The 23868-nt window shown below is 39.6% G+C and overlaps 1 protein-coding gene across 1 annotated transcript in view; it reads left to right on the top strand.

Annotated features, from left to right (window-relative positions):
- KIF13B (kinesin family member 13B) overlaps positions 1-23868 on the top strand; it is a 195586-nt gene that overhangs the window by 94326 nt on the left and 77392 nt on the right. The window contains exons 11-17 of the mRNA XM_080796223.1: positions 1126-1236; positions 4129-4263; positions 13758-13888; positions 18316-18402; positions 20371-20561; positions 21061-21271; positions 22170-22332. Coding sequence (XP_080652349.1) covers positions 1126-1236; positions 4129-4263; positions 13758-13888; positions 18316-18402; positions 20371-20561; positions 21061-21271; positions 22170-22332 — 1029 coding nt within the window. The remainder of the gene's footprint in view (positions 1-1125; positions 1237-4128; positions 4264-13757; positions 13889-18315; positions 18403-20370; positions 20562-21060; positions 21272-22169; positions 22333-23868) is intronic.

A 23868-nucleotide genomic window follows, 5' to 3' on the forward strand; every position in this document is an offset into this window, starting at 1 on the left:
AGTCTGCTTAAGATTCTCTCTCCCTCTCCCACTCATGCTCTCTCTCTCAAATAAATAAATAAATCTAAAAAAAAAAAAAGAAATACCCATCAATTTAGAGGTGCTCTATTTCTACTATCCGTTGTATATTCTGTGATGTATGGTGTTTATGTTCCTTTACTGAATTTGAAACCTGTATAGTTCTAACCTACAACCAAATGTTCATCCTCTTTTTCAAAGGTGAAATAAAATACCAGATTCAGGATCTCTAGTTTAATTAGCATTCTAGTCCCACGATCAGCCCTGTGGGACTCTTTCCTGGGATTTGGACCATAGCGCTTTTCTTTTTTATACCTTTTTGCTGGTAGTAAGTTGGTAAAATACATGGTCAAAACAATTATCTTGGTCATATTTTTGCCCGTTGAAATTTATCTTGTTTTTACAGGGATAATTTTATAGTTCTTTGAAATTTTGTTTCCATCTTCCTGGTATTATTACCACTATTCAGTTTACAACATGTGCAGATTTCATCTGTATATATTTGAATCAATACCTGAAGTCATGAGTAGAGATTAGAATGAATCCCATGTATGAGTCTAAATATACGGACCTATTGGGATTTAAAAATAAGCCATTGAGAGCTTAAATGTTCTGTCTCTCTAAATGTAATTAGATCTTGGGGTGCCTGGGTGGCTCAGTCATTAAGCATCTGATTTCAGCTCAGGTCATGATTCCAGGGTCCTGGGATGGAGCCCTGCATCAGGCTCCCTGTTCATTGGGAAGTTGCTTCTCCCTCTCGCACTCCCCCTGCTTGTGTTCCCTCTCTTGCTGTCAAATAAATAAATAAATAAATAAATCTTAAAAAGAATAAATGTAACTAGATCTTCACAGTGACAGTAGGTTGGAAGAACACAGGTGAGTCTTCCTTTCAAGCGCACCTTGGGTAACTGAGAGAGCTTGTGGGATGCATAGAGTCTGGTTGCTGTGTGTCAGTCGCATTCATCGTTCTGGCTTAGGTAGATCAGAGAGCTCCGTGAATTATAGAGCTAAGAGCAGCCAGATTGTTACTATTATCCTTCTGGATTTAGTTAATGCTTTCTTCAGGGCATGGTACAGACATTTCATGAAATAAACATTTTCTTATAGGCCATGAAATCTCCAGAACTAAAAGACCGACTAGAAGAATCAGAGAAGCTAATCCAGGAAATGACTGTGACCTGGGAGGAGAAACTGAGGAAAACCGAGGAGATTGCACAGGTTCGTGCTTCCTGATTAAAGCAAGAGAAAGCTCGTGGCAGTTTGTGCAATGCAACTTACGGCGTTTCTGGTTCCTTTTTTGATTTTTAGCTTTGAAGATGGCAAATCTAGCACCAGTAATAAGAAACTAGATCCAAGAGTCTCTATTTCACAAAGTTAATTTGAAGGCTAAAGAAGATATAATTATAATTAATAGTTCATTATGTAAGAAATATACTTAGAGACATAAGCATTTTTTAAAGGAAGTAGCTACTTTGTAGTCTCTGACTCTAAACCCCCAATTCTATTAAGTGCTTTGCAGTCCTAAGGAACTTAACCATATTACAAAATTATTAGTGGCAGATACTTGGTTATAAGCCTCTGGCTTTATTATGACAGCTTAATAAAAGTAGTATGAAATACCTAAATCTGAGCTATCTATTGTGTTTAAAATACTTAATAGAGGTAGAGTTGTACAATTTTAGGGTGGGAACCTTAGCATTTGGAAAGAATCCTAAATGTCCAGTTGCCTACTTAGTAAAAGACTTGCTCCATGGCATTCCTTTTAGGTAGGTATTCAGCCTCTGTTTTAGAAATATACATGGTAATGTGGGGGCCAGTCCCCTGTCGAGCAATCTTTTCATGGTTGGACAGCTCTGATGACTCCAATAGTAGCTGTTTAATCAGGATCTTTTATTCTTTCATTTCTGTTCATGGTCCTTAGTTCTTCAAAGCTAAGAGAATGGGTGTCCCACATACATACAGTAACTGAGAGTAATAATAGCAAATATGTATTACGTACACTGTGTTGGGCCCTATGCTAAGTACTTTTAAATACAGTATTTTATTTAAGCCCCCCAACAGTCCTAAAAGACAGGGACAGTCATTACCCAGGTATTTAAGGTAACCTCTGCCTTCTTCCCCTCCTTTTCTAAAGTTAAAAATCTCTAGTGTTTTCAACTGTTCCTCATATTAGTAAATACACAGAACTTGCTACTTTTGTCACCCAGCAGGTTCCATCTTTAAATGTGCTGCCCAGAATCAATATGTACATCAGATATTGTAGGATGGTACTACTATTATGTAGCATAAAGTGGATGTTATATTAGCGCAGACTAATTTTTACATATTTTTTATTATTATCATTTCCAAAATAGATAAAAACAGGAGAAGAGTATAATGGATCCACTTGTGACATCATCCAGTTTCACTGAGATCAACATATGACCGATCTTGTCTTATCTGTTTCCCAACACTGAGTTATTTTAATGCATATCCTTCAGATTACAGAGAAGAGAGTAGTCCAGTGTATGAACTTTATTTCTCATTTTATACTCACTTTTTGTTTTTCATAAATTGTAAGTCAGTCTAATAATTACCCAACTTAAAACTAATTTGTGTGAGCCTTTTTGAGCTACTCCAAAAGTAAACATTGACTTTGAAATGGTATTGTATTTGCATTGCTTTGCTGATACAAGGCAGGGTAGGTCTAAGTGAAATTGTGTTGCTAATGCTGGTAAATTGTTATCATTAGCATCTTTCCTTACTTAACTGTTCTCTTCCTCCATCCGATGTCCTTTTGAGGAGGGTGCCTGATTTTATCCAACACTTCATTTAACACCTTATCTTTGCAAGCCCTAGGCTTTCTGCTGCTGAGCTTGCTTCTCCTCTCTCGTGGAAAAAGACCTGGTCTGTTGGTCATTGACCTTTTTTCAGAAGAGACTAGCATTTCCCAAAATGCATTTCTGGCGGTATAGCCACCAGTTGTTAATAAGTCTTCTGGGAAGAAAAATGGTCCATGGTCAGATAACTTTGGGACGGTATCCCTAAAAATAGCAGAATCCTCAGGCTGTAATTCAGTTGTACTGCAAACTTACTATGTGGCCCTAGTTAAATGACTTAGCTTTTCTTGTCTTTCCTCAGAATCAAAGGCTTTTGGTGGCTGTGACTCATTATCGCTTGCTATTTATGTGTAGTCAAAGACATCCTGTTCTGCCCCTATTCATATACCTTAATCTTAAGACTACTGGTTGCAGGAGTCTATATCCCCCTCTATGTATACCTTTGTATATCGTTTGGATTCAGAGACAGGTAGGCACAAAGAAGAAAGGTTCATATTCTTAGGAAAATAATACTTGAATGCATATGCAATTTTTATTTTGATACATTCACAAGACTGACATTTTGAGCGCTCACTGTGTATGATGCACTGTGCTAGGTGCTAGGAATTCACAGTGGATGTATGGGATCCCTGCCCTCATAGAGAAATAGTCAAGTAAACAAGTATGAGTTACCAAGTATGAGAACAAGTATGCTTCAGATAGAAGAGACAGGTGTAAAATCTGTTCAGCTAAGGAGCGCATTCTTGACCCTTTCAAGAATCTGGAAGAGTTCCATATAACTCTTTGAGAGTATATAAGTCTTTGAGAGTAGGAACGAGAAGACATGAAGATGAAGAGGAAATGGGCCAGATTGAGGGCCTATGGACTTTTTTGAGGGAGTTGGCTTTTATCCTGGCTGGGGATTCACCGAGGCTATTGGGCAAGAGAGTGTATTAAAAATTTGGCCTTATGGAAAGATCACATTTGGTAAAACAGCTTTGCTCAGATATACAGAATTAAATGAGAGAGACAAATTTAAGACGTTAGGTATTTTCAAGAGTGAAAATTGAGAACTCAGTAGAATATTTGGTTGCTATTGGTAATGCCTTTATTTCTCAAAATAAAGTTGTAGTTAACAAGATAAAATAACATATAGTTTGGAAAGAGAAAAAAATGCACTGATCTATAATACCAGGTCCTAAGATAACATACTTTAATTATACAGTTATTTAGTAATTATTCCAATGTACGACCTTTTATATCTTGCTGTGTCAATAGTTATGGAATTAATAGTTCTCTAATACATTTACAGGAGCGACAGAAACAGCTTGAGAGTCTTGGAATATCTCTTCAGTCTTCTGGGATTAAAGTTGGGGATGATAAATGCTTCCTTGTTAATCTGAATGCTGATCCTGCTCTGAATGAACTTCTGGTTTATTATTTAAAGGTGAGGTAACAGGCTTTGCTACCATTTCCTGCAACAATATAGAACAGTGTTTCATAGTATTTTTCTAAACTTGGAGAGCCATGCTTGTTCCAAAATAATGAGAATTAGCAAATTGTTTAAATTGAAGTGTAGGAAATCTTGAGTTTCTGAGATTAATCTCCCTTTTTATTTGATTTATTTTTAAGATTTATTTATTTTAGAGAGAGAGTCAGAGAGTGGGTGTGGGGAAGGGGCAGAGAAGAGGGAGAGAGAGAATCTCTACCAGACTCCCTTTTGAGCACAGAGCCTGACATGGGGCTCCATCCCACAACCCTGAGATCACCACCTGAGCCAGAACCAAGAGTTGGATTTTTAACCTAGTAATATAAAAAATAATATTCTGATGTTACTTTCAAGAAATTAAGTAACTTTAGCTACTATTATTGACTGTGATTTATACCAGGGAGTTAAGTAGATAACTTTAAAGCTTAAAGAAGGACTTTTAAAACTAAATGATTTATTAGTAGACTGAAGCTTTCGTGGTTTATATGAAGCACACCTTTTTTGTGAGTGGTTAGATTATAAAAGGAAATATTTATTTATTAATTTTTTTTAAAGGAAATGTAAATGGAAGTTATGGTGTAGGGCCACCTACTATGAATTTTGTGTTTCCAGTAATTTAGGAAAATTTAAGAATTTGGATTATCAACTTATAAAAAAAAGAATAGGTCACTTAGAGACTGAGAGGGTCAGAGTATGGAACAGAAAAAAACCCAAATAGTGATGTACACTGAAACCTGAAATTGTGGGACATATCAGGGAGACAAGAGACAACTTTAGAATGAGCTGGAATCCTGAGCCACTACATAAATTATGAGGAGCTCACAATCGCCTTGTCATGCCCAGAGCATAAATGAATTAGGTAATGGACTATATGATTCTGACATGTGGTTAATAAATACTAGGAGGAAACCTCCCCCCCTTATAATATAGGCACTTATATAGTAGGTTTAACTAAAGATGAGCTGGTAAAGTGGGAAACTGTTGTAAAATTTAAAACAAACAAACAAATATGGCTTGGTGTCTAGGAAGACTAAAGAATTCATGACACATTGGCTAGTTTCCCAGTTTTGATCAGAGATATCCTGGCATAATTGGTTTGTGTTATTTTGATAACGCCCCTTAATTAATGAGTATCTGATACCATGTTTTATTATGCTATGAATTAAATCACATTTTTGATACATATAGCTTATGTGCACTCTCAGATGTTGTACCTGGGTGGGAGCAACATGAGAGTAGCAGGGAGATGACCTGCGTCTGGATGTGTGATCTCAAGTCCCTTGCCCCCTGTGGTCTACAGACTCCTCTATAAATGGACGCTTTGTCTGGCTACCTCGTTCCTGTGAGGATTAAATGAGAATTGATATATATAAACACTATGTGAACAGGAGCACTACATACAAATATCAAATATTGCTCATTGATTTGATGCTCTGTGTGGTATCTTGTGTATATTATCCTTGTCTATTGAAAAAAGAGGTGTAAATGATCACATCCTGTACTGTGTTTCTTAATGATGGTGGCAGCATTTTGCGTTAGGGTTTCAGCTATAGACAGTCTCATGCTTCAGGAGAGATGCAGTATGGAATAGGACTCAAATATTCTGCCCTTTTTATTTCTCTGAACTCTGAATTCTTTTTCTTTCTGATGTGATGAAGTTCAAATTGGAACACACAAACACATACGCCCAACAAGAAAAAAACCTGATTCATATCTGTTCCTTAACTACAAAATTAAACAAAGAAACTATTTAAAGACTTTTGGAGAGTAGTCAAAATATTTCTGGTCATCTCGTGTGGAGGTGTCGGGATTCTGTTTCAGATTGTGTGGTCAACCCTGTTTTGGCAGAGTTTGAGGCAGTGTTGATTTCTTGACTGCCCAAGCTCACCCCATGACAAAAGCATATTCATGACCAAGCACATTCAGAAGGATGATCTCAGTCCAAGAACAGTTTTTTGCTTCAGTAAAGTGATACCATGATGTGGGAAGGAGGAATTTGGAGGCTGAGCACTTTGTTTTGTTTTGTTTTAATTTCTTCTTGCCTTTGAATTCCGAAATCAATTTAGGTGCTGGGCAGATGACTTCACATCTCTGGGTGATTTTCAGCACCCCATCTATAAAATGAGGGCACTAGATTAAATGATCTCTAATGTTTTTTCTAGTTCCAAGTGGTCTGAGTCTCTTCCAGAACAGAATCCTCCATTTATTTGTTTGGTCTGGAACTGGCAGGGGTAGGGTGTGGTGGCCAAACCATAAATGGAACATAACTCCTGAGATGATTTTGCATCTAATTTGCATGCATGGGCAGTCTCTGCCTTGCATGGCTTCAACATGCACAAATTCCAGTTACCACAATTTAGTAAATAATTTTGATGCCACTGCTGTTCGTGAGATTCTACATATGCAGCCAGAGAAACTTAGTGAGGGTGAACTTACTGATGTAAGTTATGAAAGTGTGACGAGAAGGGTGAAGATGTCCCAAAGGGAGTGACACCAGAGAACACTTCCCATTGAAGGAGCTCTTGGAGGTATTTTGTAGCGTCTGGACACAGAGGTAAAAATGGTAGATGCTTAGAAAGGAGTATCACAGTTTGCCAAGAAACGGAAAACATGCTCACTCCGTATTGTAAGTTATATACCTATACAGAGAAGAAGGCAAGCAGTGTTCAAACTACTCTTGATAAGTTTTTCACAAAGAAAATGTTTTAAATTTCAATGTGTCTAATATTCTAAATTATAGTAAACTAAATAGTTTTACTGTTTTTTCATTTCCTTATATATTGTAGCAGTAAGAGAATTCTTAATGTTTTAACAGACATTTAAAAAAGTCACAGAATAGGAGCACCTGGGTGGCTCAGTTGATTAAGCCTCTGCCTTTGGCTCAGGTCATGATCTCAGGGTCCTGGGAACCTGCATCAGGCTCTCTGCTAAGCAGGGAGCCTGCTTCCACCTCTCCCTCTACCTGCCTCTCTGCCTACTTGTGATCTCTCTCTCTCTCTGTCAATAAATAAATAAAATCATTTTTTTTTTTTAGTCATATAATTGGTTTTCCCCATTGATTATTAAGATCTCCTTGCAAAAAGTTATTTTTACAACTCTGTGTTCTCAGGTAAAGCAAGGATTGCTTGTGATTCTGAGATGGTCTTGGAGACTTCTACCCAGTAACAGCCAAGCTTCTGGGGGAAGCTTCTAGAGGGAAGAACTGCTTCCCCCACCTTAAAAACATGATGCTAGTTACACGCTTTGTTTTCTGAAGATTTTTATAAACACTTATTAGAAAAAGAGGGGGGATCCGTGCCCAAATCCCAACATGTAGAGATGACCTCAGTTAGTATTTAATAGTTTTATCACTATTCTCTAGATCTATTCCTATATGTATGTCTTTAGACTTAGAGTGATACATATTTTTACATTATAGAAATGGTATCATAGTATGATTGATTCTCAGCATGCCTTGGAGTTATCCACCAAATCTTTCAGGAGGGCCATTTTGCTCATGCAGTTCTGGATCTACTCTTCACAAGTCAGCTATTAATGGCCTGGGAAACAAGGCTGATTCTGAAGGATTTGGGGGCAAATTTTACATAGACACACTCAGTAAGGATTCATACCTTGATAAGTGATTCAGCAGCAGCTTGAAAAGACATGTTGCTCATATCATTGAAAGTAAACCATCTGTTGGTAATCTTGGCCAGTATTCAGTCGCTGACTGAGGGATTCAGAATGGCCGAGGCACCAGCCAGATAGTGTTTGTGGAGCTGCAGGTTAGGCTTCAAGGAGCCCAAGATGAGTAAGATAGTTAGGGCACATTAGGAGTTCTTGCGTCGGCAGCAGTTGGACCCCTGTGGTTTAGGGCTTGAATTCATAAAAGATGGGCAGGTACCTTCCTGCCTTTTTCACCTCAATTCCAGAACAGCTGTCTTCAGAGTCTTGGTTCTGTTAAGCTAGCATGACTTATTAAAGAATTTTGATTATTTAGATATGTGAGGAGTAACAATTTTGATTATTTAGATATGTGAGGAGTAACTTCTCCTTAGTGCCCCTGATACTCGCTTACCTTTTCCTTCAGAAATTATCTGAGGATGCTGATAAGCCTGAGGAACCTCATAGACTTTACTAATATGCTACTTTTCCTTCTTGTAGGCTCGGAAAAGCTTGCCCTATGAAATATGTCACTAGTGGACAATTCCTGTCTCTCTTCATCTTCCTTTCTCTCCTCCCTCATTTTCATGTCCCCTTCCTCCTCTGTCTCTTTCTCTTTTTCCTTTAGGACTTAGTGGATGAAAGGGAGATTCTTTAAAAAGCTACATAAATAGTTGATTTATAAAGGAAGCAAGGTACTGTAATTCATAGAATAGTTAACTAATCATCTCCAGTGAAATTAAATTTAAATGGATGAAGAAAGATTAAAAAGCCATTTCTAGGCTTTGACTGTTTCTGAGATTTTAAAATCTAGTATTTTATATTTGTTAAAGTTTTCCCGAAAACTAGTATACTTTAAGAATTATTATATTCAGGGGTGCCTGGGCAGCGCGGTTGTTTGGGCATCCAACTCTTGGTTTCAGCTCAGGTCATGATCTCTGGGACATGGGCTCAAGCCCTGCGCCCTGTGTCGGGCTCCATGCTCGAGGCATAGTCTGCTTGAGACCTTTTCTCTCCCTCTGCCCCTCTCCCCCAGGGCATGCACTCTTTCTCTAAAATAAACAGTCTTAAAAAAAAAAAAAAAGGGCATGTATCACATAGAGACGGAAAAGCTACCACTGATTAACTTTATCTTATTTTGATTACCTTGTACTTCTCTGTGCTAACCTATGATAAGTTTATTTTTTTCCTCATGAGTATTTTTATTGCATTGCTTAGAGCAAAATGGGAGGAATTTATCAAAAAGCTTATTGTCCAACTTGTTTAAACATCAGACAGTAAGGCTTTGGCAGATTGAGCTTTTAGGGCTCAATGTTTTAGATTCCAGCCAATCATCATCCAAATCAGAATAGATTATAACCTCAAATGAGAGATTTAAGTTGTCTCTGAGATTGTAAGCACCAGAATTGGGACTTTGTCTTTATCTCTAGCCACTCAGTGCCCATCTTATAATACATGTTCAGGGTAATATTTGTCGAAAAAGTGAAGTTTTCCTTTTAGAATTTGGATTAGACCTTTATATGCTTGTGTTCATATCTTGTCTCCAGTAATTTTTAATTCAGTCTCTGACCAGATACTTAGCGTCCGCCATGTATCATGTGCTGTGCTCTTTGTTGGCAAAGATGCAGGACTCCTGTAAAGGTTGTTGTCTAAATAAAGGGAAAAAACCATTTGTGCCACGGGTAGTAAAATGTGGTACCCACGCTGAATATAATCAGGGTTCAAAGAAGGGAGAACTAGGTGTCATTTAATGGTGAAACTTTCAAGTAGAAGATGAAGCTAGACCTGGGTATTCTAAGACACTTTCATTTAGATGAAGGGAAGAGGAAGCATTTCAGGCAAAGAGAACAAGAGCAAGGGCACAGATGGAGGCCTGAACCTGTGTACAGTTGGAGATGGTGGTTAGGAGTTGGTTCTACACTCAAACTCCAACCTGGAATATATAGCTCAGGGTTTACCTCCACTTCAACCAAAGTCACTATTAGGACTCTTTCTAGAATTTCTTACAGGAGGAGAAAAGAGATTATACATGGAAATGGCCTAAGCCAAGTGTTTTGGGGGGTTTTTCCTTCTTTTTTAGGTGGTCTTGGGCCCTTTTTCTCTGTAGACTTTGTTTTGTTTTAAGATTTTATTATTTTTAAGTAATCTCTACACCTAATGTGGGCTTGAACTCATAACCCTTAGATACAGAGTCACGTGCTCCTCCAGCGAGCCAGCCAGGCACCTCCCTCTTTAGATACTTTTTCCCTCCTTTTGGAACTTCTCTCCACCATGGGATTGGTTTTGTAAAGACAGGATGGGAAGAACCAAAGTGGGGAATGGAGATAGGTATGAGATAGATTCCTCAGGCCTGCTACTGAACATCATAAAGCATTACTTACAGTTTCTACACAGTCAAGTCTTGTTCTCCAGATTAGAAAAGTCTGGGGATTGGCTGGGAAGCCTCACCCAGTAGGGGAGTAAAGGTTTATGTGGCATGTCCTCTGTATTATGTATACTCCTCGGGGATTTTATAGGATACCATGGGACAGCTCGATCCCAGCTCCGTGTTGCCTTAGAAACACCACTGCAGTATAGTTGAGTGAAGAAACCCCCAGAAGAGGAGAAATGAAAATACTAGTGGGGAAGGGGCCCTTTTTATGAGATTGAGGTCCCAGAAGAGATGGGAAGCACTGGGACCCACAACATAATTAGAAGAGTTACCAGCAAAGGAGAGAGAGAATCGTTTTCCTTTGAGTCTGAAGGAAGTGATTGTTCATTTATTTTTGTTTTGAATTTATTTAATGCCTAATTGTGCTACACCTGTGTTAAGTGATTGGATTACAGTGGGGAGTGGGTCAAACTGTTCTCTGCTTTTTTACAAGCTAGCGGCGTAGGTAGATACTGAGCCCCAACAATCAGTGCTAAGTAAGGAATTGAAATAGGAGAGTGATGGGGTGGTTATTTCTGATTATCAGTTCGGGATATATCTCTCTGAGAATGTGCACTTTAAAGGTGAGATAGAAGTGTTAAGAAACTACCAATATCAAGGTCAGGGGGAACATTTCAGACCAAGGAAACTGCCTTTGTGCTCAAAGAACTGATAAAAGGCTACGGTGGCCTTATCTTGCTCCAAGAGAAGGGGGAGTGGCAGGAGCTAGAATAGGAGAGATAGGCAGGGCCACATCTCTGGGTGTTTTCTTTTTTTTTTTTTTTTCCTTTAAGATTTTATTTGAGAGAGAGAGAGAGCATGAGAGGGGAGAAGGTCCAAGGGAGAAGCAGACTCCCCATGGAGATGGGAGCCTGATACAGGACTTGATCCGGGGTCTCTGGGACCATGTCCTGAGCTGAAGATAGTCACCAACAGAACCACCCAGGAGTACCTCTGAGTGTTTTTTGTAAGCCTGGATAAGAATTTGGACTTCATGGAAACCATTAGAGGACTTTAAATAGGGAGATCACATGATCTGCCTATGTGCTGGTAGTAGATGGGGTTGGGGGGGTTTAGGATTAGAAGTGGAGGAAATAGCAGGAGGTGTACCCCTGCAGTAGAGCAGGGTGTGATAGTAGAGATGGGGGAAAATAGGCCGATTCCGGATATGTTTTGGAGGGACAGTCTATAGGGATGTTCAGATTGACTTGGGCCCAGGGGTAGGCTGGTAAGGGAAGGAAAGGACTCCGTAGCATCTAAGCTTTTTAGCGGACTAACTGGGTGGTGGCAGTAACCACTATCTGGGAAGGGACTAGATTCATTGGGTGGGGTTGGGGGAGCAAAAGTTCCCCTTAGGGCTTTTCACTTTGAAATGTCTCTAGACACTCAGATATCATTTAGAATGACATTTAGATGCTTTGAAATGGCTTTAAGCATGGCAGCTGGGTGACTCAGTCGATTAAGAGTCCGACACTTGGTTTCGGTTCGGGTCCTGATCTCAGAGTCCTGAGGTGGAGCCTGTATCAGGCTCCAGGCTCAGGGGAGAATCTGCCTGAAATTCTTTTCTCCTCTGCCCCCGTCTACTCCCCACTCAGCCTGGGAGTGCGTGCATTGGCTTACATACATACGTACATAGGTAAGTAAGTAAATACATGCATACATACATACATACATACACACAAAAATAAAACCTTAAAAAATTTCTTTAAGCATTGAAGTAGGCAAGAAATAATGGTTAGTGAGACTAGAATAGTGGTAATAGAGGCAGGAAAATAATGGAACTGAAGTCTAGCTTCTGGCTGGTGATTTATTTAAAGACTAGCCTTCAGGAGGGGTCTGAGGACCCAGAGGGGGTCCTGCAGGACCAGCCAAGAAGGTCCTTGCCTTCACGCAGGATAGATTTCAAATGGAAGCCAAGAGGAAGAGAGCGGAGTTTACCGAAGACCTAGAGAGAGTGCAGATACCAACAGAGCACCTGCGAAACTCAGAACGCAAAGGAGAATGTCCTCTTTGCTTGGGGCCTGGGGTTTTTATTGAGGATTGTGTCTTATCAGGCATCCAGGAACGGAGAGGAGTGTTTAGGTGTCCTTGGTAAGCCACTTATGCCCTGGAGCCAGAGATCTTGGTGAGTCAGTGGTCTTGGTCACTCCTTAGATGGTATTTATTGTGCTGGAAGACTCCAAAGAAATCATTAACTCCTTGACCTTTACAAGGAGAACGTACATTATTTGTTCTATAGGTATGTGTGTGGGGGGGGGCGGGGGGGGTTGTAGGCCCTTGCAAGAGTAGAGGCAGGAAAGGAGCAAAAATAGCAGTTTTTCATTGGGGTCCTTTTAGTTTCCCTGTTTCAGCGGCATTTAATACTCATGCAACTGGATAAAGTCATCATGATCAGAGGTCAGCCTTCCACTGGCCAGATCTAGTTCCCTGCCTGCTTCTCTGTGGCCTGGGAGCTAAGAATGGTTTTTACATTTTTTAAATGGTTAAAAAAATTAGAAGAATCGCAGTATTTCAGACACGTGAAAACTATATGCAGTTCAGATTTCAGTGTTCATAAATAAAGTTTTACTGGAAAGTAGCTGCACTTGTTATTTGTGTGTTGTCTGACCATCTTCACACTACTAGGCAGAGTTGAGTGGTTGCATATGGCTTGCAAAGCCTAGCATATTTTGTGTCTGACTGCAGATCTAGGTGTATGAAAGGAGAAGGTGGCTTAGGGACACATCCCAGTGTTATCAGTGTTTAAGTATGTACAGTCCTTAAGTGTTGAAGTGGGTAAGAGGGAGCTTGATTTTTATATCGGTTTCTCAGTTGCCTGCCAAAACAGCAAGGCTGGTGAATGGGGCTTCAAGAATTGAGTAATTGTGGCTCTACAGTAGGAACAACACAGCCATCATATCTTCTTTGAGGATTAGGGAGACCATGGGATTCATAAAGTAATTTTAATCTTTTCAAACTCCTTAGATTTGAATAGCTTTTTATCTTTGTGGTTGATCATCTTGATTGAGACCAGGTAAGCGATGTACAACTTAAGTAACTATGGTTTTCAGACCAATATTTTTGGTGCATTATGGACTCGTGCCTCATGCTCTGAGAGTAGTATAAATTTGGGACCAAGATTGCAGTGGAAAATAATGTAATATAGGCATTAATATGAAACTATATAGTTTTAGTTTTGAAAGGTATAAACTCAACTTAGTGCATTATTCCTTATAAGGAAATATACCTTATAGAATATATTTCAGAGAAAGCCAGAAATTCCCCCTACCCCATTCCATTTGCTTCAAAGAACCTTTTAGCTAAGGTAAAGGATCAACGTAAGAGGGCTCAGAGGAGATGATTTCAGTTTTTTATACATGTAAGAATACAGTATCAATCAGTGAGTTTGATTCTTTTCTAGGAACACACATTGATAGGCTCAGCAAATTCCCAAGATATCCAGCTATGTGGCATGGGAATTCTTCCTGAACATTGTATTATAGACATCACAGCAGAAGGCCAGGTCATGCTGACTCCTCAGAAGAACACCAGGTAATGTACTTTAATTAGTGTCAATGTCATAATGATTTTTAAAAGGAAGAAAATACACTAGTTGTGGGTATTATAAGCATGTTTGGCCTTTGCTTTTAAGTTCACTTAATGAAGCTATCCAGTTAGTTACCAAGACCTTTACGTTGAACTTTTTAATAGCTCTTAAACCCATCTCTCCTCTCTATACTCACTACCATGGCCTTGTTTAAATAAGACCCTTATCAAATCTTGATTGGAACTATGCCAACACTCTAATCTTTTTCCTGGGTCACTTACCATACAGCCAGATGGCTTTTGACTAATTTTATTTTGAAGATTTTATTTATTTATTTGACACAGAGAGAGAATAAGTAGGGGGAGCAGCAGGAGGGGGAGCGAGGGAGAAGCAGGCTCCTCACTAAGCAGGGAGCCTGATGTGGTGCTTGATCTCATGACCCCAGGATCATGACCCAAGCCAAAGGCAGACACTTAACCAACTGAGCCACCCAGGCACCCCAAGCTTTCTACTATTTTTGATATAAAATGCCTTACGTCCCTCCTATTTGTCTCCTATTCCTCTGTGTCTGTTGTTCTTTTGGGCAACTGACTTGTATTTGACCTTCAAGACTAAGCTCTGCCATTGTCAACTTTGGGGGAATTCCCTGTTTGGTCTACATGAAGGGCCCCTAGTATATATTCCCTGTACACCTTATGCTTCCTCTTATTTTAAGACTTAATATTGTATTCTTTTTCTAAAAAACTTTATTTTTTAAGTAGTCTCCATGTCCAGTGTGGACCCTAAAGGGGGCTTAACTTCATGACCCTGAGATCAAGACCTGAGCTGGAATCAAGAGCCAGATACTTAACCAACTTAGCCACCCGAGCGCCCCATCATACTGTGTTCTTGTGGCTATTAACCTTTATTATCCCAGTAGACTGTGAGCTCATTGAGGACAGGGGCCTTTCTTTTTTGGTTTTCTCTCCTTAGTATGTAATAGAAGAATAGTATATAAGTGCTCAATAAGTAATGAATGAATGAAGAGATATAATATTATGTAAATTAAATGTTTCTCACTTTGCTTCCTTGAGCTGTGAGGCTGTTGTTGCCCTGTTATATAATGGTCTACAACTGTTAATTGACTTAGAATGATTCTTCAAATGTTGATTCATTTCATTATATGATACTGAATAATCATTAACATCATTACTAATTTTGGGGTGCCTGAGTGGTACAGTTGGTTGAGCATCCGACTCTTCGTTTCAACTCAGGTCATGATCTCAGGTCGTGATCTCAGGGTTGTGAGACTGAGCCCCAAGTTGGGCCCCACACTCAGTGGGCAGTGTACTGGAGATTCTTTCTTTTCCTTTCCCTCTGCCCTTCCCCCTCTACGTGCGCTCTTTCTCTCTCTATTTCTCTTTCTAAAAATAAATAAGTCATGGGGCACCTGGGTGGTTCAGTCAGTTAAGTGTCCAACTGTTGGTTTCAGCTCTGGTCATGAGCTCATGGTTGTGGGAGCCCCGTATCGGGCTCTCCATGGAGTCTACTTCAGATTCTCTCTCCCTCTCCCCACAGCGTGCACTTGCTCTCTTTCTCTCTTTCAAATAAATAAAATTTTTTAAAATAAATCTTTAAAAAATATTATTATTATTTTTTTAAAGATTTTATTTATTTATCCAACTGAGAGAGATCACAGGTAGGCAGAGAGGCAGGCAGAGAGAGAGAGAGAGAGGGAAGCAGGCTCCCCGCCGAGCAGAAAGCCCGATGCGGGACTCGATCCCAGGACCCTGAGACCATGACCCGAGCCGAAGGCAGCGGCTTAACCCACTGAGCCACCCAGGTGCCCTTTAAAAAATATTATTACTAACTTATCCAAAAAGTCTTTAAATGTTGGGAAGCTATCCAGCTCACGGTGAAGGATACAAATGAGGAAGAGGAAAGAACAGCAGAAGCTAGGCCCGGCCCTCCCAGCCTGGGCATGCTATTGTCCTATTAAGTAGTCTTACAGAATAACAACCTCAGGCAAAGTTACTCTGAAGCTGTGATAAAATATGACAAAGCAGGCCCCATAATAATTTTGTTTCAGCACAGACAAAAACCAAGGTCACTCTGTCACACACCAAATACCAAATACCTTCTCTTGGCTGAGGTGAGTGATTACTCCTTTACCGGTCACAACTTTATTATAATCTTCATTCTAGTCTCCCCTCTATAAATAAGATTTTTTTAGAATGCCCAATCATAAAAGTACTCCTGCCTTCTGAACGCATCCAACATGTACAGAGCCCCCCATCTCTCAGACCCTTTGCCAACTCATCTGGCTAAAGCCCAAATCCTGCAACAGTCCTTCCGAGCACATTGGTACTGAGACATCCCATGCTTCCTGCGACTGTGTCTTCTTCTTGTGCATGAATAATCAGCCCAGCTTGTTCAGCTATGGGAATACTCCTAGTGGTCTTTGAGTGGAGGACACTGACACAAGTTTCCCAACTCCCAATTCTCACTTGAAATTCACAGTTGGCATTTCCTCGCTTTGTCCATTTGCAGGAAAATGGCTGCACTAGATACCACTTTATATATGTCTTTTGCTCAGGACAGTCGTCATACTCTGGTGTGAGTGAACACAGTGCTTTTTTATGTACTTCTCATTTTGTCACCTGAAATGTTTAAAAAGTTGTGAAGGGTCAGGATTTTTAAAAAGTAATAATTTTTATTGCTTCATCAAGGACAATCTCAAAGGAAACCTTTTTCAACAATTCTGAGTGCGTGGCACGAGTGGTTCAGTGACTACTAGTGATGTTTGGTGCCATTGCCTTGGTTTGTGCTAAAACAGCAGTTTTACTCATTGCGGGTATAAATGTCAACACGGTGAAAAGGGCAGGTTAGCATTATTATAAAAATAGCTTTGATCTTGGGGACCCCACAGAGAGCACACTTCGAAAACTGTTATTATAACCATGCTTTTATTTATTAATTATGGCTTCATGGCTGTAGCTTTTAAAAATCAGCCTCTGTATGTTTCCCTATAATTGAACTCCTCATTATATTTAAGGAATTTGTGTCATAAAAGCTAAAATCTGCTAATTTTATTAGGTTCCCTCTTGTTACAATTTTTGAGTTCATGCTTTGAATAATCAGACTATAGGAGGACCAATTACTTATAGCGTTTAAAAACCTACACGGTAAGTGAAATCCAGATAGCAAGAGTAGGATTTTGTGCATATGCATATATATAAAAAGTAACTAGCAATATAAAGCCAGTTAAGTGCTTTAGGACAGTAAAGAAACTAAGACACTATGGGCTTCAGTGATGAGCAGCTTTTACAGAGGAAACGAAAACCAGCTGGGCTTTGAAAGCTGAGTAGAAGTTGGTAGGGGGATGGGGAGGAATGGGAACGCTATTCTAGGTTGCAGGACTGGTATAAACCTGGTTTTGAAAGAAGAGTCAATTAAATTAATCATGTTTAGTGGACAGAACATAAACTTTTTTTTTTTTTTCCTTTGGCTGGAGTTGAGAATTTGCTAGAGGGGGAAAAGAAGGAGAGAGAGAAACAGGGCTTCCTTTTGTAGGGCCTTAAGGGTCAAGATAAAGAACTTGACCTTTATCCCATACCTAAGCAAATGAGTCCTTCAGGAGGAGAGAGGCTTGATGAAACTGGTATTCCAGGAATATCAGTCTTATAATGGTATGCGTAAGTTTTGTTTTTTTCCGGTGCCTGCAAATTTTTCCCTTTATATCCTTCTGTCCACCCCTCTGTTGAACTCCATTGTCAAGGTAAGTAGTCAGTGGGGTGCCTGAGTGGCTCAGTGGGTTACCGGTCATGATCTCAGGGTCCTGGGATGGAGCCCTGCATCGGGCTCTCTGCTCAGCGGGGAGCCTGCTTTCCTCCTCTCTCTGTCTGCCTCTCTGCCTACTTGTGATCTCTCTCTCTGTCAAATAAATAAATAAAGTCTTAAAAAGATAAACAGTCAATCTATCAATCTTTTATATATTGATAGGATATTGGTAGGATATGAATGTTTTTCTGTGCTCTAGGAAGTTACAGAAGAATTTAGCACAGGTCTCATTTTTTCTATTTCTAGAGTCTAGTTGGTTGCTTGGCTCTTATTGTTCGTGTAGATTGGACATACTCATTTGAGTTGTAATGTACACTGCTCCCAGCTTTTTCCTGTTGACTATAATGGCTCCATATTTACTCCTTAATATGCTATATAACAAATTTGGAATTGTGAAAAATAGAGGATAATATTTTATTATACTTAGTACTGTAAGCATTTCTCAGCAGAGAATTAAATATAAATGGTAAAATTCACTGAGGGCAGGAGAATTGATTATTTTGGGGGATTGATTATTTTTTTTCCCCTAGTAACTAGATCTCTATAGTATTGGGTAATTAAAGGAGAAAATAAGATAATCATTGTTTGCTTGTTTGACCTCTTCTCCCCTCAGAACATTTGTAAATGGCTCTTCTGTATCTAGTCCTATACAACTCCACCATGGGGACAGGATTCTCTGGGGAAACAACCACTTCTTCAGGTATGACATTATTCATGGCTCTTAAAGAGAGATTATTGAAGATTATACTCTGAAACAGAAGAATGTATGGTAAGAATGTTAAGGTAAACTTAACTCCATAAAAAGTATACATTGTTTTGTACATATATATTTACTGACTGCTAATGGTTTGTTCACTATATGCTTTGAACCTGAGAGACATATAAACAATACCCTCAGAGGGACGCCTGGGTGGCTCAGTTGGTTGAGCCACTGTGTTAGGCTCAGGTCAAGATCCCAGAGTTCTGGGATCAAGTCCCGCATCGGGCTCCTTGCTTGATAGGGAGCGTGCTCCTCTCTGCCTCTGCCTGCTTGTGCGCTTGTGCTCACTTGCTCAATCTCTCTCTCTGACAAATAAATAAATAAAAATCTTTAAAAAAAAATACCCTCGAAAAAATAAGGAGTTTACTTACTTATTTTTTTTCCATTTTATTTCCCAGTGCAAGATGATTGTTTTGCCATCTGGTGTAAGAATTCATTAATTTTTTTTTTCTGACGTGCTTATCTTTTTATTTGTTTATGTTTTACTGGAAAAGAGTAGTTTTAATTCCCGTAGTCATAAAATAAAGTTTGTATTTCATTTAGGAATGTATTCGGCTGCAGGTAATGGCAGACTTGACTACAATGGCTTAAACAGTTTGTTTCACCAACCAAATAAGAAATCCAAAGGTGGATGGTTGTTGGCATTGGCTAAGCCTCTCAAAACTGTCACAGCAGAAGGCTTGTCACTGTCTCTTTGTCTTAGCTTGTCCCTGTGGTCTAAAGACGGCTATACCACTCTAAGTATCAAAGCAGCATCCAGGCACATATGAAGAAAATGAGGGAGAAGGGTGGTGGTACTTAAGCCCCATCTGCTTGATCAGAAAAAAGCAGAAGTCTTCCCAGAGCCCCCAGCAACCTTCCATTTTTGTCTTGTTTGGTAGAATTTGCCCCTTAACTACACGGGAGGCTGAGAAAGTGGCTGTGCTGGGACTGCACACATTGTTTTCCCTGGAAAACTGGTGTTGTGTTGCTAGGGAAGGGCAGGCTGAGGTTGTACAGAACTATAGACCTGGTTTGTTCCTCTTCCTGTCACCATGCTTGGGACATCAGACTGACTTTTCTTATAGTTAATGGAGATCCTTTGCTTGTAGGCCAGTCGATATTTTGATTACTGGAAAAGGATTTTCCACAAAATATCTGGAAAATATTTTTCATTTTTCTCCTTCCCAAACTAAATCAGGTGTAAACTACTTGGCTTGGTTTTCAAAAGCCTTCCAAGTTTGAGATATGTTGATCTTTCCAGCATTAACTCCCATAACTTCTGCTATGCAAATTTTGTGTGCCTCTATGTTTTTTCATTCATAATTTCTCCATAGACTATGAGAGTATCCATTTCCACATCTCTTCTCATGCTGTTCCCACTTTTAAAGCTTGGCTCAAATGACTTCCTACTGTGTCATCTTTTCTGTTGTTATTCTAGTGGTCCTCAGCTTTTCTTCAACACCTAGCCTGTCACAGTCATGTGGCCCCAAGTCGCATGGTCTGTTGTAACTATTTGTGCATGAGTGTGTGTTTATTTCTATTAAACAAGATAAAATTCTAAACTAAAACTAAACTAAAAAAGATAAAATTCCTGAGTATAGTAATTGCCTTAAACTTAGATGGTACCCCTTGGCATCTAGCAAATGCCAGTGTTTAATGGATGGAATAAGTGCGTATCTTTATTTTAAAAATAATATTCTCGGGGCACCTGGGTGGCTCACTGGGTTAAAGCCTCTGCCTTCAGCTCAGGTCATGTTCCCAGGGTCCTGGGATCGAGCCCCGCATCGGCCTCTCTGCTCAGCGGGGAGCCTGCTTCCTCCTCTCTCTCTTTGCCTGCCTCTCCATCTACTTGTGATCTCTATCTGTCAAATAAATAAATAAAATTTAAAAAAAATAAGAATAATAATATTCTACCCCCCCAACAAGACTGAATTTGCCTAAAAAGAAAAAGAAAGCAGATCGAGAGGGTGAAGAACACGACACGTCCATGAAGAATGATACCAGTTCTGAGCAGCTGGATATAGACGGAGACTCGTCCAGTGAGGTGTCCAGTGAAATCAACTTCAATTATGAATATGCGCAAATGGAGGTTACCATGAAGGCTCTGGGGAATAATGGTGAGCAGATCTGCTGTGCATTTTAGAATCTTTTTGAAGTCGATGGAAAGTTAAAAATGTTTGTGACTGAGGCCTTTTAAATGTTAACAAAAAAGGAAATCTTTATGTTATTCTCTATATTCTTTTAATTTATTACATTTATAAAAACCTTTTATTCTTTCAGCCTTGAGTACAAATCGCTGCACACTTTGTTCTCATTGATAGAATTTCTCAGGTTTGAAATTTGACTGCCACTGTCACTCTCAGCTTACATGTAGAACATACTGTAGACCTGCTTTTCCTGTGTGGAAGACAGTTCGGCATGTGTCTGACAGAAGAGATGATATGATGAGTAGCAGGGACTAAGGACAACCAAGTTTAGTCCAAACTATCTTCAAGAATCTTCATTTACTAGTTAGGATGACAAACAGCATAGCAATATAGAACCACATGGGCAATCTGTTGTCTTGTACTGTGACCTTTCTTTGATTATTTACCTTTTAAAAAAAACCTTGTTTAGATCCAATGCAGTCCATATTGAATAGCCTAGAACAACAGCATGAAGAAGAAAAACGATCCGCGTTGGAGCGCCAGAGGCTTATGTATGAACATGAACTGGAGCAGCTACGAAGAAGGCTGTCTCCTGAGAAACAGAACTGTCGTAGTGGGGATCGGTTTTCTTTCCACTCACCCAGTGCTCAGCAGCGATTGAGACAGTGGGCTGAAGAGAGGTAGGCTCATGGGGCCTTTAGTATGTGTGCATAGCATAGGCTCAACCCTTTAACTCACCTGTGTAAGATGGTGTGGAGAAATCTAGAGATTATTTGATAAAGAATTATATTAAGAGAGACTGTTACAGCTTCAGAACCATTTGTATGGTCTTTTTTTTTTTTTTTCATTTTTGAGAAAAAAGAAGACTCATCCATTTATATTGATTTATTTAAAGTTGTCCATGTTAGGTGCTGCCCCATTTTAGTTTGTATGGCTTTTGGATTTGAATAAATAAGTATTTGTACTTAGAAGGTATACTTTATCATTGTATCATACTTTAGGTTGTGAAGCTTGGGTAGATGCTTTTTTAAAAAAAAGGAAAAAAAAGAGAGGTGGTTATCTGGACTGATTAGCTCAGGTGGGTAAAGCATGGTGCTAATGAGATGCAGATTGCAAGCTTGAACTCTATATGGGCTAATTAGTGTTGCACTAAAATGTCTCATCCATGGTTACAGACTGTACTTAACTAACCTCTTGCTATTGAAAGTTTGGTCTGCAGACAGGCAGCATCCCTGTCAGGTGGAGACTGCTGGAAGTGTGGCCTGTTAGGCCCCACCCCAGACCTACTGAGTCAAGCTGTTTCGGTTTTCAGGATCCTTGGGTGATTTGTATATACAGTCAAGTTTTCAAAGCACTGTCCTAATCAGCGGCCAGCTTGTTACATGAGCGTGTGCCAGTACTTACAGCGTAGCCCAGATACAAGTGCGTGCATGGGTCGGTGTCGGCCATATGTGCACAAGGCACTTGTAAAGCTTGGTTCACAGTTTGGCATTAACATATTGTGTACTACATGATATTCCCATGTGCTGCTTGATGGTTATCTCTTCCCTCCCCCACCCTTTTTTTTTTTTTTTAAAGAGAAGCAACACTGAATAACAGCCTGATGAGGCTGAGGGAACAAATTGTGAAAGCCAATCTGTTGGTGAGAGAAGCTAGTTACATTGCAGAGGAACTGGATAAAAGAACAGAGTATAAAGTGACCCTGCAGATTCCAGCCTCCAGCCTGGATGCCAACAGGAAGGTGAGGTTGCTGGTAATGGAAGAGACAGACACAACCACTGGAGAAAACTGCTGTCTGTTTCTCCAGTGTTAAATACCAGTGGGTGTGTCCTCATCCCCACCTACCCTTTCTGGTCTGCATCCTTTTGTACTTGTTCTCCTCTCTCAAGTAGAATTCATTTGCTTTTAATTCTTTGCCTTTGTGCGTATGTGTCCTTTGTCCACTAGAATATCCTCTCCACCTCCTCCCACCACACCCCACCAATTTATTCCACTCAGCTCCCTTTCATCAGTCTGTTTCTGTGATTCCTGGGAAGTCTTTCCTGATGAGTCTTCAGAAAGTGGGTTTTCCCCTTCATTCTTGTGCCATCCTACAACCCTCCTCCTTTAAGTTCTGTGTTTAGTTGATATTTACATGTCATTTTCAGTTGCTAATAGATTGTTCTGCAGAATTGTTTAGTAGTTGTTTCTTTGTGTATTCATGATCACAAATCTTTTTTTTTTTCTTGGTATAGTCTAATCACCTTAATAAAATGTAGGGGAAAAGCCCCATCAAAATTTTCTATCCTTGCCATCCAGTTGTTTTTGTTATTTAGGCCCTTTTCTAACTCTCAATCATATTCATACATAATTTTGATGGTATGTAGAATTTTATATTCAGATAAATATTTTGAGGGATAAATAAAAATATTTTGAGCAAATAAATTTTATATTCAGGTAAATATTTTGTTTCTCCCGCAGTATTTGATATAGCAAAGCTTTAATGAATGTTTGGGTTTTCTATTCTGATTTGGTATCAAGGACCACTTTCTTTTTCTTATGGCATCACAGCCTCAAGGTCAGTGTTTTCATAGAGTAGATATTTGGCAAATAGGTTGCTTAATGTTTTGAGTAATACAGTTACCGTGAACGTGATGCACTCATTGCTTTATGGAAACTTGCTTTTTGATACATATTCTGTGTGTGATTTAAACTTAGAACTTTTTGTTGCTTATTGGTATTTGTAGGGCAAACTGTGGGTACAGTGGGACTCACACAAAAAGCGGTAGAGGAAAGCCAATCATAGGCAGAAGGTGTATGGCTTAGTTTTCTATAAGACTGAGCAGAGCAAGGTCTCTTCCATTCTGTAGTTACTGAGTTGGAAAAACAGAAACATAACCATTTTATCCCCTTGAAGCATGACTGTCTGTAGCCCTTTTCTGCGTATCCTGGCTCAGGTTTTGTTGGAAAGCACAACCTTGCTCGCTTCTGGGCAGCCAAGTCAGTACCTAGAAGTGACTCAAGTCATTTTGGGCTTCTCTGTCTCTCCTACACACCTGACAGTGTGTTCACGGGACTGTTTGCATGGCTGTTAGAGATGATGCCTATCGCTGGAATCAATTGTTAACATGTTAATGGCTACTAATCTATGCTATTATTGATTTAAGAGATTAGTATTTTCTGATTTCACCCAGAGAGAGGAGCTGGACAAGGAAGTATTTCTTAAGGAGAGAGTCCTTTTTAACTCAGGCTGATCTTTCCTCATTTATCCAAGAGGACCTTTTGTTTTTGGTACCGG

This window comes from Martes martes (genome assembly GCF_963455335.1).
Source record: "Martes martes genome assembly, chromosome: 2".
Taxonomy (NCBI): domain Eukaryota; kingdom Metazoa; phylum Chordata; class Mammalia; order Carnivora; family Mustelidae; genus Martes; species Martes martes.